At 33.3% G+C, this 15,189-nt stretch overlaps 1 protein-coding gene across 1 annotated transcript in view; it reads left to right on the forward strand.

Moving 5' to 3' along the window:
• Window positions 1–15,189, forward strand: part of ANKRD50 (ankyrin repeat domain 50) — a 43,940-nt gene that overhangs the window by 18,422 nt on the left and 10,329 nt on the right. The window contains exon 2 of the mRNA XM_011978242.1: window positions 10,766–10,995. Within this exon, the coding sequence (XP_011833632.1) occupies window positions 10,766–10,995 (230 nt within the window). The remainder of the gene's footprint in view (window positions 1–10,765; window positions 10,996–15,189) is intronic.

Genomic DNA, 15,189 nt, shown 5'->3' on the forward strand with positions numbered 1-15,189 from the left:
GTAAGAATAGACTAATACTGCAAAAATAGATGGGAAGATATAAATGTTTTGTAGGTATAAGTGTAAGATACAGAATACACATTTTAAAAAACACAAATTATGTAAGAATAAATTTAAGAAAGTAACCTATATGAAGGGAAATTTTTGCAGTAAGCCCTGTATTATGATTCTCCAGAGAAACAGAGCCATATATGTATTTAAGGAGATTTATTGTAAGGAATTGACTTTCACAATTTTGGGGCTAAGAAATCCTAAGACCTGTAGTCAACAAGCTGCAAACCCAGGAGAGCCACTAGTTTCATTTCAGTGGAGTCTGGAGGCCTGAGAATCAGGAGAGCTAATGGTGTAAATTCCATTGTGAAAGCCAGCAGTCTCAAGACCCAAGAAGAGCTGATTTTTCAGGACCAAAGGCAGAAAAGGACTGATGTCCCACCTCATGGAGTCAGGTGGAAAGGTTAGCCTTTTGTTGTATTCAATCCTTGATTGGATGAAGGCCACCACCCACATTAGGAAGGACAATCTGCTTTACTCATTCTACCCATTCAAATGTCAATTTCATGCAGAAACACCCTCACAGACATACCTGGATTAATATATGACCAAATGTCTGGGCACCGTGTGGCCCAGTCAAGTTGACACTTATTCATTATAAAATGAACCATCACAAGCACCTAGGAGCTGAATGCAAGCCAACAGTGGACTGTTGTTTTTGTTTAATCTTAAAGGCATGACACTGGAATGAATAAGCGCTGTTCTGTATATCAATAATGAAATAAACCCATTCATTCATTCATTCCATAAATATTTATAAATCATCCACTTTGTGTGAAGTTCTGTGCTAGCTGCTGGAAATACAGTGGTGAATAATATGTAGGTGGTTCCTTCTCTCCCAAAGTTTTTGAAAGTGGATGCTAAACTGCCAATTCTTTAGTTACTTGATTAATTACACTTGTTATAAGGGCTTTCATGGATGTTGTAGGAGTGTATACATAGAGAACTTTACCTAGTTTGGGTTGTCGGGTGAGAAATGTCAGGAAAGACCTTTCTGAATGAGTGATATTTGAGCTGATCTCTAAAGAATAATAAAAACCTTGAAGTAAGGTGGAGTGGAAATTATAATAGGTAAGGGACCAGCATGTGTGAAGGTTCTAAGGCCAAAGGGAGGATCTGTTTACAGAACCAAGCGCAGGGCTGATGAGGTTAGAGAAATTGATAAGGCACCAGTTGTTGATCAGATCCTGGAAAACAGAACCCTATAGTTTGATTCAGCATCCTGGTAGGTCTAGATGGGCTTCACTGACTTCAGTGTTAATGATCTGATCTAAGAGCATTGGTCTGTTCAGAAGAACTTTGGAGTACCAACTGGAAAGAGGGCAACTCATTGACAATGACTTACTCCATATTACACATATGAAGGACATAGTCATCTGAGTTCTGAATATCCTGACTCCCTGGTAGTACCAAGCTGTGTCTTTTGTGTTTCAGCGAAACATTAACAAGTAATACTTTTGCGTTATTTTCAGTTTTCATAAGTAAAATTTACTGTTTGTAGAGTACAGTTTTATAATTTTGATAGATGCATGGAGTCATGGATCCACCTAGTTGTGATACAGAGCAGTTCCATCACCCCAACAATTCCTACTTGCTGAACTTTTTAGTAAACTCCTTCCCCCACTCCAACCTATGGCAAACACTGACGTAAATTTTATTTCTATAATAGTTTTACTTTTTCCATGTGTCATATAAATGCAATAGTATGTGCATCCTTTTGGAACTGGGTTCTTCAACTTAGAAAATTCATTTAGGATTCACCCATGCTGTCGTGTGAATCAACCGTAGTTTTTTTTTTCTTTTTTGTTTTTTCTCTTATGACTGAGTGATACTCTGTTGTATGAATATGCCACAGTTAGTTTATCCCTTCGCCAGTAGAAGATCCTGTATGCTGTTTCTAATTGGGGGATTATAAATAAAGCTGCTGTAAACATTTATGTCATTTATGTACAGATTTTCATGTGGCCATATATTTTCAGTTCATTTTGATAAATACTTAGAAGTAGGATTGCTGGGTCATGCAGTAGGTGTAGCTTTAACTTTTTGGGAAACCTGCCAGACTTTTCCAAAGTGGTTGTACCGTTGGAAATGGCTGTCATTGCTCTGCACCAGCACTTGATGTTGTCCGGGGTTTTACTTATTTGCACAATTCTAATAGGTGTCTAATGGTATCACACTGTGGTTTTAATTTGAACTTCTCTAATGACTGATGATGCTGAGCATGTTTTTGTGTTTGTTTGACACCTCTGTCTTCCTCTCTAAATTGTCTATTTTAATCTTCTGCCCATTTAAAAACAATTTTTGTTTTCTTAGTGTTTTGAGAGTTATTTATGTATTCTGAATATGAGCCTTAGTCAGAAATTTGCTTTACAAATATTTTCTGCCAGTCTTCAGCTTTTCTGTTCATTATCTTAACAGTGTCTAACAGCTGTAGCTAATTTTGATAAAGTCAAGTTTTCAATTTGTTTTTCCTTTATGGATCCCACTTTTGGTGAAGTGTCTAAAAACTCTTTACCTAACTCAGTATTACAAAGATTTTCTCCTGAAAGTTTTATAGTTTTATATTTTACACTTAAGTTTATGATCTGTGTTGAGTAAATTTTTGTGTGACGGCGTGAGAGATATGTAGTGAAGTTTGTCTTTTTTGCATTTGGGCATCCAGCTTGTCATTGTTTGTTCAGCAAAAAAAAAAAAAAAGAAAGAAAAAAACCTGCCTTTCTCAATGGAATTACCTCTTCAACTTTATGAAAAATCATGTTCCTTTATTTATGTTTCTGTTTCCAGAATTTTTATGTATTTGTCTTTAACAAATACTTAACAGACTGCCTTGATTGCACTAGCTTTAATAGTAAATCTTAAAATTGGGTAGTGTGAGTCCTTCAACTTTGTTTTTCTCTTTCAGAAGTATTTTCGTTATTTTAGTATTTTATAATTAATTTTTGAAGCCCCATACCGTATGTCAAACAACTGGAAAATAGTTGTAAATAGTCTTTACCTGGAAATGGGCCTACTTTTTGTTTTCTGCAGGAGGTTTTAATGTGGAGGAGAGGTGAGTTAAGCTAGTCAGGAGTCACGAAATTTGATATTTGTTGTTGCTGTGGGTACCCTCAGTGTACCTCTCACCTCAAATCTTCTAATAATATGTTGTATTTAGAGCAGGGGCTGATTTTCTGGGTGGATTTTTTCAATATCTACTCTACCTTCAGCTCTCAAATTCTTCTCTTCTGCAACTCTCTTAGCAGTGAGGGCAGAGAATGGGGACATTTTCTGTTTTTCTGATAAAGATTATGTTATACCCCTTGATCTGGGGTGAGGTCTTCTGATCCTGCCCATCCCCTTGCTGTAGGCTGCAGTGGGTTTCACTTGTTCCTCAAGTACAAATAATGCTTATTCTATTCTTCCCCACCCACTCCTCCTTAAGGCTTTTCCATAGGGGTCATATGGGAGAAGAGCCTAGACTAGGGGTGGGGCTTTATTCCATACCTTTCCCAGCCAGGGTGATTGCTGTATTTTTTAAAGCCCTAAGGGGTCAGTAGAGAAAAGGCAGCAAGAGGGTATGAACGCTGTTTATCAGTGGCCCCAGGGGCTCCACAGTCTGTCTGTAATTCACAATTTTTCTCCTTCCAGCTTGTCTGAGGTGTTTTGTTAAAAGGCTAGGAGGGACACTCTTCCTATTACTTTATGTCTGAATAAGTGAGGAAGAAAGCGAGCTGAAACCTGATGTTTCACAGAAACAATTTTAAGTCTGAAGACACTTTTTACATGTTCAATCTGTTCATCTATCTATCTAATAGTATGTTCCTTATAATTTATTTATAGGAGCTTTAAAAGGTCATTAATCTCCTAAGAAAAAGGCAGTAAGTAAATTCATTGTATCAAAGGAAAAGAACAATGGATGTCTTTCATTTCAGAATTTCGGCAGCCTTTCTGCCAGGAAATCAAGAGTGTCACCCCAAAAACTATAACTATCTGAAGTACTATATATGTTAATTAGTTAGAATTAGGCCTTCCTCAACGTATATCTACTTCAAAACATCATGTTATACATGGTAAATACATATAATTTTATCTGTCATTTTTAAAAAAAAAAATTGAGTAAATCAATAAAAGGCTAGCTACAGAAGGATGATCTTGTCATTCCTCATTTTCAAGGCAATTGAAAATGGGGGAAAAACTAACTCAAGGATTTTAAATTGAATTAACAAAAAATTAAGAATGTAATAAATATTGGCTCAATATTAATGAAGGTAAGAAATGTAAAACATTTAGTTAAGGTACACATGCAAAGTCAAACCCTGTATCATACCGTTGCTTTTAAAGATGGTGTTATCTTTGTATGATTGTGATAACCAACTGTCATTACATTATCTCTTTTGGAATAATAATATACATGTATGTAATTATTCACAAATACAGAAAAGTCTGTTTTAGACTGTCTAAATTTTTGTTTTGTGTATACATACTTTGGTGGGATTTTCATTTTACAAGTGATAAAATGTTACCTAACAGAAAAATGTAAATCTATGTGTCACTTGATATAGATATCCCCAAATAGGTGCTTTTGAAATTATTGAAAGGGAACTTAATATGGGAATTCTGAGTTTATTAAATTTTTAATCCTTTGTTTTAAAGTAACAAAACTTTTTCCATCAAGTATCATTCATTCGTGAAGCAAATTTATTGAGTGTTTATCATGTGCTAAGAGTGGTTTTGAGTGCTGGGAAACTTAACAGTGCACAAGATAGGCATAATTCCTGCCCTCCTGGAGCCTACATAATAGGGCAAGGAGATGTGGAGGTGTGCAGGAGCTTCACTCTCAGCCTTATAACAAAAGCAGTACAGAAGTAACCCAACAAGTTAATCTAAGAATGTGATAAATGCTACAAAGAAACAATTGCAGGAACAGTAATGGTGATGAGGGCTGCTTTAGATATGGTGGTCAGAGAAGGCTTATTTCAGGAATGAAACTTCTGCTGAAATAAGAAATACTGCCTGGGGGAGGGAGCTTTCTTGACAGAGAGAAAAAATCTCAGTGTTAGAAATAGGTGCTGAATGGAAAAAAAAAAGCTTGGTGTTAAAACAGAAAGGAAGACAATGTGCTAAAACAAAAAGGAGGACTTAGGAATGAATCCTATCTGCTTTTAACATGATGAAGACCATTTTAAATAGTACTGGGAAATAGCTTCAAGGCAAGAAAGTGAATGAAAAGCTCTGTGTGTTTTGAAACTATGAGAGACCTATAATCCCAAACCTCAATATAATGTGAGAGTGAATATCAAATTGAGATGCAAAGCTAGCAGACCATTATTCGTTGAAATAAGTGCATATTCTGATAAATATCAAGAGGACAAAAGCTCTCATTTGATCCCAGGGAGGTAAGTTATAGACTTATGCTAGAAGTTTCCTGGACCCAGATAAGCATATAGAAAGAATGAAGAGGGCAGGGCAGAAGGAGTCACACAGATGAACCATGTATGTGCAGGAGGAAGGTATTACGTGTAGTATTTGGTGTAGTAAAAGGTATTGGGTGTAGTAAACTCTACGAGTTGTGTACATCCCTACAGCTTTTGATCTTAATTGACTGGGGAGAAGTCCAAGCTCAAATAAATTGTTTATACCTATAACTCTGATGCGTAAGGAGACTTCTTGCCAGCCTGGACACTGTATACACTCAACTTGTAATTGCTGCTCCAGAAAGAATGTACTCAAAAAGAGCTATCACAGGATACATAAAATACATCTCAAGAACAAATGGGGAAGGAATGTGAAAAACAGGGCACAAGAAACACCATAAAAAAATGTTTCCATCGAACAAATGGAATCTGTGACCAAATATATTGCCTTAAATGAAAACAATGAGTGATTGCGTGAGTTAAACAGTTGCATGAAGCAGAGATGTAAGTGCTTGGAAAAGAGTTGGTGAAACAACAGAATGAGATGGAACATAGCAAAAATCTTTTCTTATTATCACTGAACTGGGGAATCCCCTCAGAAATGTGACATAAAACTTAGAAGCTATAAATGGAAAACAATAAAGATTGATGTGTTATCTATATAAAAGTAAAAAGAAAAGAAAAAATAAATTGTACATGTCCAAGAAAAACCTTTCAAAAAGTCAAAAGAAAAATGACAAATGGTGGAAAAAAATTGTATTACATACAACAAACAATTTCTTTTTTTCTTTTTTTTTTGAGACGGAATCTCACTCTGTCACCCAGGCTGGAGTGGAGTGGCACTATCTCAATTTCTTAACACTTAAAGAGTGCCAATAAGAGAAAAATTAGCAGTCTTTGAGGAAATGGGTAAAGTGTATGAAAACACAATTTAAAGAAAAAGAAATATGATTCCTAGGCACATGTGAATATGATTGCCCTTATGGTAAGGAATTATAAATTTAAAACATAAAGGGGTACATAAATAGAAGGGATATGTTCTAATATTCAATAATACAATAGAGAAAGTTAATAATTTATTACATTTCAAAATAGCTAGAAAAGAAGAATTGTAATGTTCTTAATACACAGAAAATATAAATGTTTGAGGTAATAGGTACCATGATTACCCTGATTTGATCATTACACATTGCATGTAAGTATCAAAATATCACATGTGCCCCCAAAATATGTACAACCATTATATATTATATAGTATATAATAATATATATAATATAGTTTTTTTCACTATAATGAGGATGCCATTTTTCACCTAGCTGTAGAAAAAGTAAATAACATTAATCACTATTATGGAGGAGCTAGGAAAATACCTAGTGTTACACAGCTGTTGCCTATGTGTGTATAAATATATACATTACATATATGTGCATGATAAATATGTACACACACATTACATATATGAGTATACACATTACATATGTGTGTATATGTGTGTGTGTGTGTGTGTGTGTGTGTGTAATTTATAAGGGGAGCATCACTTTGGCAGTATCTATCAAAATATACATGAAGGTGCCTCTTAATCTGACAATTCTATTCCTAGTAATATATCCTACTGACATACACGTACATTACAAAATAATGTGGGCAAAAACATGATAAATTTAAACTGTACTCTATCAGCAACTACATTAAGTGTAAATGATAAATATCTTAATTAAATGATAGAATTTGGGTAAAAATACAAGATTTAATTATATGTTGCCTATAACAATTACACTTCACATATAAAGAGGCAAATAGCTTAAATATAAAAGAATAGAAAAGTATATAACATGCTAACCCTAATTAAAAGAAAGGTGGTGTGCCTACGTTAATATCAAAGTAGATTTTGGAGAAAAGAATATTACCAGGTATAAAGAGAGTCATTTCCTAATGACACAGAGGCCAGTTTCTTAAGAGGATATAACAATCATAACATTTGTACACCTTATAACAGAACTTCAAAATATAGGAAGCAAAACTAACTATTTTAAGAAGTAGACACTTATGTTCAAATATTTTAACTCTCTCTTTTTAACAATTGATAGAGTAAATAAACCAAAACTCAATAAGTACATAGGACACTTGGACAATACTGTTACCAAATGAACCTAATTGTCAATTGCAGAACAGTCTGCCCAGCAACAACAGTGTATACATTCTTTTTAAGTGCATACACAGCATTTGCTAGGATAGATATACTGTGGGCCATAAAATAAGTCACAATAAATTTGAAGCTATGGAAGTTATACGAAACATGTTATCTGATACAATTATATTAAACTGTGATAATACAGATAAAAATAACTGGGACATTCTCAATTATTTGAAAGCTATATAGCTTACTTCTAAATAATGGATGTTTTAAAGAAGAAATCAAAGGGAAATTATTTTTAAGTGGATGATACTGAAAATGCTTAGAGGGAAAGTAACAGCATTAAAGGATTATATTAGAGGAGAAAGAAAGTATGAAAAATGACTTCAATTTCCACTATAAGAAACTAGGTAAAGAAGAGCAGATATCCTGGAATAGGCGAAAGAAAGGAGATAATCACTAAATCCTACTAATATTACTCACCAAATTTTTTTCAAATCTGTCCACTTTTTGCTATCCCCACTGCTACTAATGTATAATTTACTTTCTCACCGTTGGTTATGGCTAGTCAGTGGACCATGGTGGGTAAGAGTGGAGACTAGGGTGACCCCCACTATGATGTGCCCAGGACTAGGGGAGAAGATTGGGAAGAGGCAGGGCTGGGTCCTGAGATAGTGCTTGAAGCTGGGAATGTCCCAGGCAAACCAGGATGGATGGTCATAGGTTTTGAAACCAGACCTTGGACTTGAATCCCTTTCTTATCACTTATAAAGTAACAAGTGACTGATCCTCTTGTGGCTTGATTACCTCTCCTGGAAATGAGTATTATAATAGTACCTACCTTAAATAATTAATGTGAGAATCAGATGAGTTAATGGATGTGTGAAGTACTTAAAGCATATAGAGCACTGAATTTAAGTTGGCAGTGATGGCCTTGGTGATAGTGGTAGTTCTGGATGGAGATTTTTTTTTCTAAGTTCTAAGCATTGGCCTCATATGTCACTCTTTCCTTCTGGACTTACCTACATCAGATTTTCCTACACATACACCAGAGTTGTCTTTCTAAACTCCAATATAAACTTACCAATTTTCTGCTTAAAATATTTCAGTGGCTCCTTAATACCCTTAGGGCAAAGCCCACAATTTATAATACCCAGCATTACTCATTTTCATGATTCTCATAATTCTTTCTTCCGTACTTCACTGGTTTTTCTCTTCTTTAAGCCTTTGCATGTGCTGTTGCCTCAACTAGATCTTCTTTCCTGTGTCCTCCAGCTGTTTCTCCTGACTAAACAACTCCTGGCTCATTACCTTACTAACCTCAATTTCCAATTTCCCCGACCTCTCCTCCACACTTTCCCTATCAAAAGTAACTTAAGATGGCTTCCTGTGTGCTATATCTGAAGTGGTACTTATTATGTACATTATTCTAGTATATTGTGTTCTATATGTATTGTACTATATGACTAGGTTACTGATTTTTCATCAGCCATCTTTGTGCTCATAATGGACAAAATATATGTGTAAGATACAATAGAGTAAGTTTTCCCAAACTCAGCACGTTCCTTGCCAGGATTACCCCACCTTCCCTTTACCCTCCTGTATCAGTGTGATTGGTTCCTCAAAACTTAGTTCATCTTGAGCACCTAATATATGAATATTATTCTGACATTCTCTTCCTTCCCTACCTAATGCACTTCAGTTAGTCATTTCTTCTTATCTTGTTAGCAGTTTTACTGCTTTTTCTCATAGCACTGAGACCACTGCATTGCAGTTCATTGATTTTCCATTCTAGCTTGCAACAATGTCAAGTCTGTAGGTTCTACCGTGGGCACTGTGCTAGGTTGTGGGGCTACACTGATGAGCAAAACCAATTTAGTCTCTCTTCTCTTGATGCTTACAGCTAAAGAGAAATAAAAAAAGACATTAAATAATTAAATATAAAATTGAAAATTTGATAGTGGAGTGGAAAAGAACTGTATTTGACATTATGAAAGCATGTAATAGGGATTTGACCTTGAGAAGGTTACTCTAAAAATTGAAGATAAACTATATGAAGAGAGACAGGAAGTGCATGTCAGGCAGAGGAAACTGCAAATGAAAAGGCCCACGTGTGATCGTGTCTCATGAAGTCATTGAAAGAAGGCTAGTCTGGCTGGAATAACATTTGAAGTGACCCTGGCTGCAGTAGAAACTCACAAGAGGGGAGCTGTTGGAGGCATGTAGATTGTTAGGGTAGCCCAGGTAAAAGAGATGAAGAATTGAGGTAGTTTGGCCTACAGTGATGATGATACTGGATATTTGAGATTTTTTTTAAAAGAAATATTGATTCTTACATGGTGATAAATTAGATATTGGTGGCTATTACATTGAAAGACTAAGAAAACAGTTTTAGAAAACATTATTTGTAAGTTTCTGGTGTGCATAACTGGATGGATTATTTCCTCTTCACTGTTGTATCTGCTCAGCACATTGTTGACCCCACAGCACACATCAAGTAAATATTTGTTGACAATGAATGAGCATTGTTGTATTTATGAAAACGTTATATTCAACTACAATATAAGTTACACGCATAGGAAATGCATTAATTAATGGAGTAAAGCATAATACTTTGTTATTTACTTTGCAATTTGAAAATACGTCAAATGGGATCTAGAATATAGTTGATCTTTGTAGTCTTTTAAAATAAAATTTGTGAAAGACGACCTTGTATAAATTGCAGTAATTTTGTGAGAAAAATGGTGATAAAATACTTCTAAATTCTACAGAACTCTTGATATTTTTCTTTTTATTAAGGTGATCCCCAGAGTTTGTTTTGTTTTCCACTCTGCAACACATTTTAGCTTTGTCATAAGGAAATCACACTTTTTATCACTGACTGAAAAGAATCAGAAAGGGAATTTTGAAATATAGTTTTCTTCAGTTCTGAATGCCTTTGTTAATTATGCTGAATTACACACATGCACCCACACACACTCTTTATTGTTCAAAATGCTGTAATTGGAAATACAAACTGTTTGGGACCAGCATTGTACTTAAAGTAAGGAATTGAAACTTGTATAATATTTTTTTTCTAATACCTTATTTTATTCTTAAAGAATTTATAATTAATACTCTAATGGTTGAATAATAAATCTTATAGCCACTTAACATTCAAAATGCTCATGTGTATGTGTTTTACAGATGTGTTCTACTCCCTCTACTGGGAATGAAGCCTCCCCAGCAAAGCCTATACCTGCTTGTTGATTCTGTTGATGAAGGGTGTAACATTACTGAAGGTGAACAAACGTCTACCAGCTTATCTGGGACTGTTGCAGAACTTTTAGCTGGTCACCATGAGTTCTTTCCACCATGGCTATTGCTTCTCTGTTCTGCCCGAAAGCAGAGTAAGGCTGTTACTAAAATGTTTACTGGTAAGCATACTGCCATCCTCAAATGCTTTTCATTAATGCACTAGTTTCTTAGAGGGAAAGGAATGCAGTTGAAAATCTGCATGTTGCATTTGCTCCTTCTATCAGCTATTCTCCACTGTGCCTTTTGAAATTTATATAAAAAAGCCTTAGCGTGTTTTTAAGATCATTTAAACATTACCTTTTTTTCAAGATTCTTTTCCTAAGTTCTTTAGTAAAGGTTAGGAGTATCTCATGCCATTATTTGCTGCTCTACATCTTGGGGCTCTATTTATTATGCTGTTGTATCATGATCAGTTTAAACCTTTTTCTGATGTTTCAGATTACAGTCTATATAATATATAAAAGTACACTATCAGAGTTTCTTTATTTTTTTTATTTTCTCTTACTTTTTCTTACTTTTCTTTATTTACTACCATAATAAAGTTGTGGTTACTCCTATTAGATTATGTAACACACTCCTCTTTGTCTTGTGGGAAAAAAAAAGGAGTGTAAAACAAGGACCTGTCACAGGATATATAGTGTAATTGGAGAGACATTAATTAAGTTAATGGTTAATTGGTCATATAACTTTTGAGTAGTTCTATACATTTTACAGTATGTTGAAATCTTACTAGTTTGTTAAAATAATTTTCTATAATCTGCTTTATTCCTTCTTTCAGGTTGTCCCTCTTCAATTCCTTTGCTACTAATGGCAGCACTTTTGATTTCCACATATGGCATTCTTTTTTGTTGTTATTGATAAAAATGTAGTTGGTAAAAGTTTAGTAATTTAAATGACAATAGCTAACACTTATATAGCACTTAGTATGTCAGGCGTAGGTAAAGTAGAAGCCCCCTTTTGGCCTATGTCACCATTCCTTTCTTTTCCTCATTAGAGAAAACCAGTATTATTAACTTATTTTATATGCTTTCAGCTCATATTTTATATTATGTATGTTCATAGTTTACATAAATGAAACACTGCATACACCACCTTAGCTTTTACCACTCACTAGCCATGTGACTTTACACAATTTATATTCTCTGTGCCTCTGTTTCATTGTCTATAAAATGAGGATTTTAATATTACTTTTCTTATAGGATTTTTGTAAGGTTAAATGACAAATTACATATGAAGCACTTACAACAATGCCTAATACATAGTAAGTGCTTCAGAAATATATCGTTGCTATTATTATTTCTCTTTTTTTTTAGCAAACATTATTTTTGAGCCATATTCATTATAAATGCGTTTCATTGGTTTTAATTGGTAGATAGTACTCCTTCCCATCAATAAACCTTCTATTATTTTTCCATTATCCTTTTCATGGACATTTACATCATTTTCAGTTTTTTGCTGTTACAAAAATGCTTCATGAACATATTTGTTCATGTATTCTTGTCCATGTGTACTGAAAGTTTATGTTATAAATATAGACTTGTAATTGTTGGATTATAGAGTATGTATATTTTGAACTCCAGTTAATTTTCTTTTTTTTTTGAGACATTCATTTAAAATGTTGGGCTGTATATAAACATGACCACCTCTCTGTTCATGGTAGATGTGGAATTTTGAGGTAAAAATATAAGGATATTGCTAAAGGTATTAATACATGTTGTCAAATTGCCTTCCAAAAGGATATATATCATTATATTCCTACCTGAAAATGTTGAGTGGTTTCTTTTTACTTGCGCCAGTATTGAATTATGTCTTTTTTAAATTTGTCAATGTGATATGTGGAAAATACGCTATCATTTTTATTTGCACTTCTTGTTTACTGTTGAACCCTTTCTCCCTTATGCCTGTTTCATCAATTTGCCTTTTTTCCATGAAGTTCTGCTATCTGACCTTTATGTTTTTATTGGGAAGTCAAAGTTATTTTCTTACTGATTTTCAGGGCTTTTATTTGATATTTTTTCAATTCTTTGCAACTGTTTTCTTCAGCTTTTTAAAATTGTAATGATTTTTTTGAAGTATATTATACGTAAACTAATGTATTGTCCTTTACTACTCTGTATTCTTACTTTACCTTTAATGATTTTGCCCGTATAGAATATTTTTTACTAAAAGGTATGAAATAAAGCTCTAACTTAAATAATTTGTAAAACCATAAATTTTCTCAGCAATTTATTGACTTCCTTTACAATTACTTGGTGATATTTTTTTCATCATACATTAAGTTTGGGTGTGTGTACATATAGATATGTCTGTGTGCTATTACTGTATTTCTAAACTATTCATCTGCTCTTCTAAACTATCTGTCAGCATCATTTTGCAAATAAAATATTGGCTTAATGTTTGTAATTTTCTTGTACAATTACTTCCCAGCCCTCTTTGCCACCAATATTATTATTTTAAATTATATATTTTTACTTGTATTCCTTTAGGTTGTAATATCATATTTTAAATTATAACTGTCAGTAATATAATCCAAAAAAATCAAGATTTTGATAAAATTGCAATTTAAATAAGAAATAATTTGCTGTTTAAAATATGCTTTCTTTCTACTCATAAACATAGCATATCTGTGCATTTATTCAGGTTTCTCCTTAGATTTTCCAGTTTTCCTTCTATGTGTTCTACACATATCTTTCTGGTTTTTGCTTATGCTTTAAGTTGAAATGTATGAGTTTCAAGCTGTGTGCATTTGAAATTATCATCATAGCCATAAGATCTTTACTGTGTCTAAATTGGCTTCATTCTACTCATATCTGAGGATTAAGCCTTTGGAAAGAGAGTTTTTACAACGTTTCTGATGTATTCACCATACTGATCATTAGCATTTTCATTAATGGCTTCAGATTAATCTAGTGAAAATCACTTTGGCACTAAGCAGAATTTTGACTACAACTAGGGTATCATCATAGGCTGATAGTTGTTAGGCCTTGTTATGGGACTTAAAGAAATAACAGCCTATTTCAAAACATTTTGTGCACAAAAAATTAACCTTCCAATATTTTTTAAAGATTATTTATGTATTTATTTTATCTGATTATAAAAGTAATACAGGCTCTATTTAGAACATATTTTAAATGAGAACATACACAAATATTATACCAGAGGTAAAATAATAATTAAGCATTCTTAACACATTGTATTAAATTCTGTATATGTTTCCCTTCCTAGTTGAGATCATGCTATATATCAATTTGATTTTCTGCTTTTTAAATTTAACATTGACAGATCTTTCAGTGTCACCATATTGTCTTTTTAATGACTATTTAATGCCTACATATTTTATTTGTATATTAATATGCTGGCATTTGCTTAAATTTCTTGTTAGGTTTTATTTTCATACTGCTTATCCTCACAGGTTCTTCATGATGATAAGTAATTTCAGTAAGCATCAATTTATAAATATTGGCACAGATCTTCTTTTTCACTCTGTTTTCACCAGTACTACGTGATGCCATACCCTGACAAATAATTGAAGCAAGAATAGAAAATAATAGAAATGTTTCAAGTAAGAATAGAAAAGTTCAAGTAAGAATGAAATAGAAAAATACTTCTATTCAAGTAAGAATAGAAAAGCAATAGGGAGGTAGGTGGTCCATCATTTCAGTAAGTCATGTTTTTATTCCCCTAGAAGGTTTGATTATTTTTCAGCCCTATCTTATGTTTAAAAGTGCTTTGATGGCAATATATTGTGTGTGTTCATAATAGGAGGATTACATGTGTATTAGTCAGAAGTTATAATTTTAAAAAGTAATTATTTTCAGTACCTTAATTCAAGATACTTAAGTTGTTGATTAATAGATATTCTTAATTCTGTTTTAATGACCAGATAACTATTATTGATAATGAACATAATAATTTCTTCTGTCTAAATTTCATATTATTAAGTATTTAGATTGGGGGAGATTTATTCTCTAAATTATAAATTATTTGTAAGTTTTCTTTATGAAATTCTATACTTTCTTATAGAATTAATCCTATGTCCCTAGTCCCTCCTCTTTATTCCCCTATCAAACACTTGAGTTTTCTTTCACAGTTTTCTCTTCTTGTTCCTATCTTAATGAAAAGAGCAAACTTGAAGTCAAACAAAACAATCAAAATTCTGATTTATCACTTTCTAGCTGTGTTACTGTGAGCAATTTATTTAGCCTTTCTGAGCTTTAGGTTCCTCATTTTTTTAAATAGAAATACTTATCTCACAGGCTTAACAGACAAGTTTATATAATGAGTACTTAAAGTGCTGCGTTAGAAATAGTTGA

This window comes from Mandrillus leucophaeus, unplaced genomic scaffold (assembly GCF_000951045.1).
Source record: "Mandrillus leucophaeus isolate KB7577 unplaced genomic scaffold, Mleu.le_1.0 Scaffold191, whole genome shotgun sequence".
NCBI classification, from domain to species: domain Eukaryota; kingdom Metazoa; phylum Chordata; class Mammalia; order Primates; family Cercopithecidae; genus Mandrillus; species Mandrillus leucophaeus.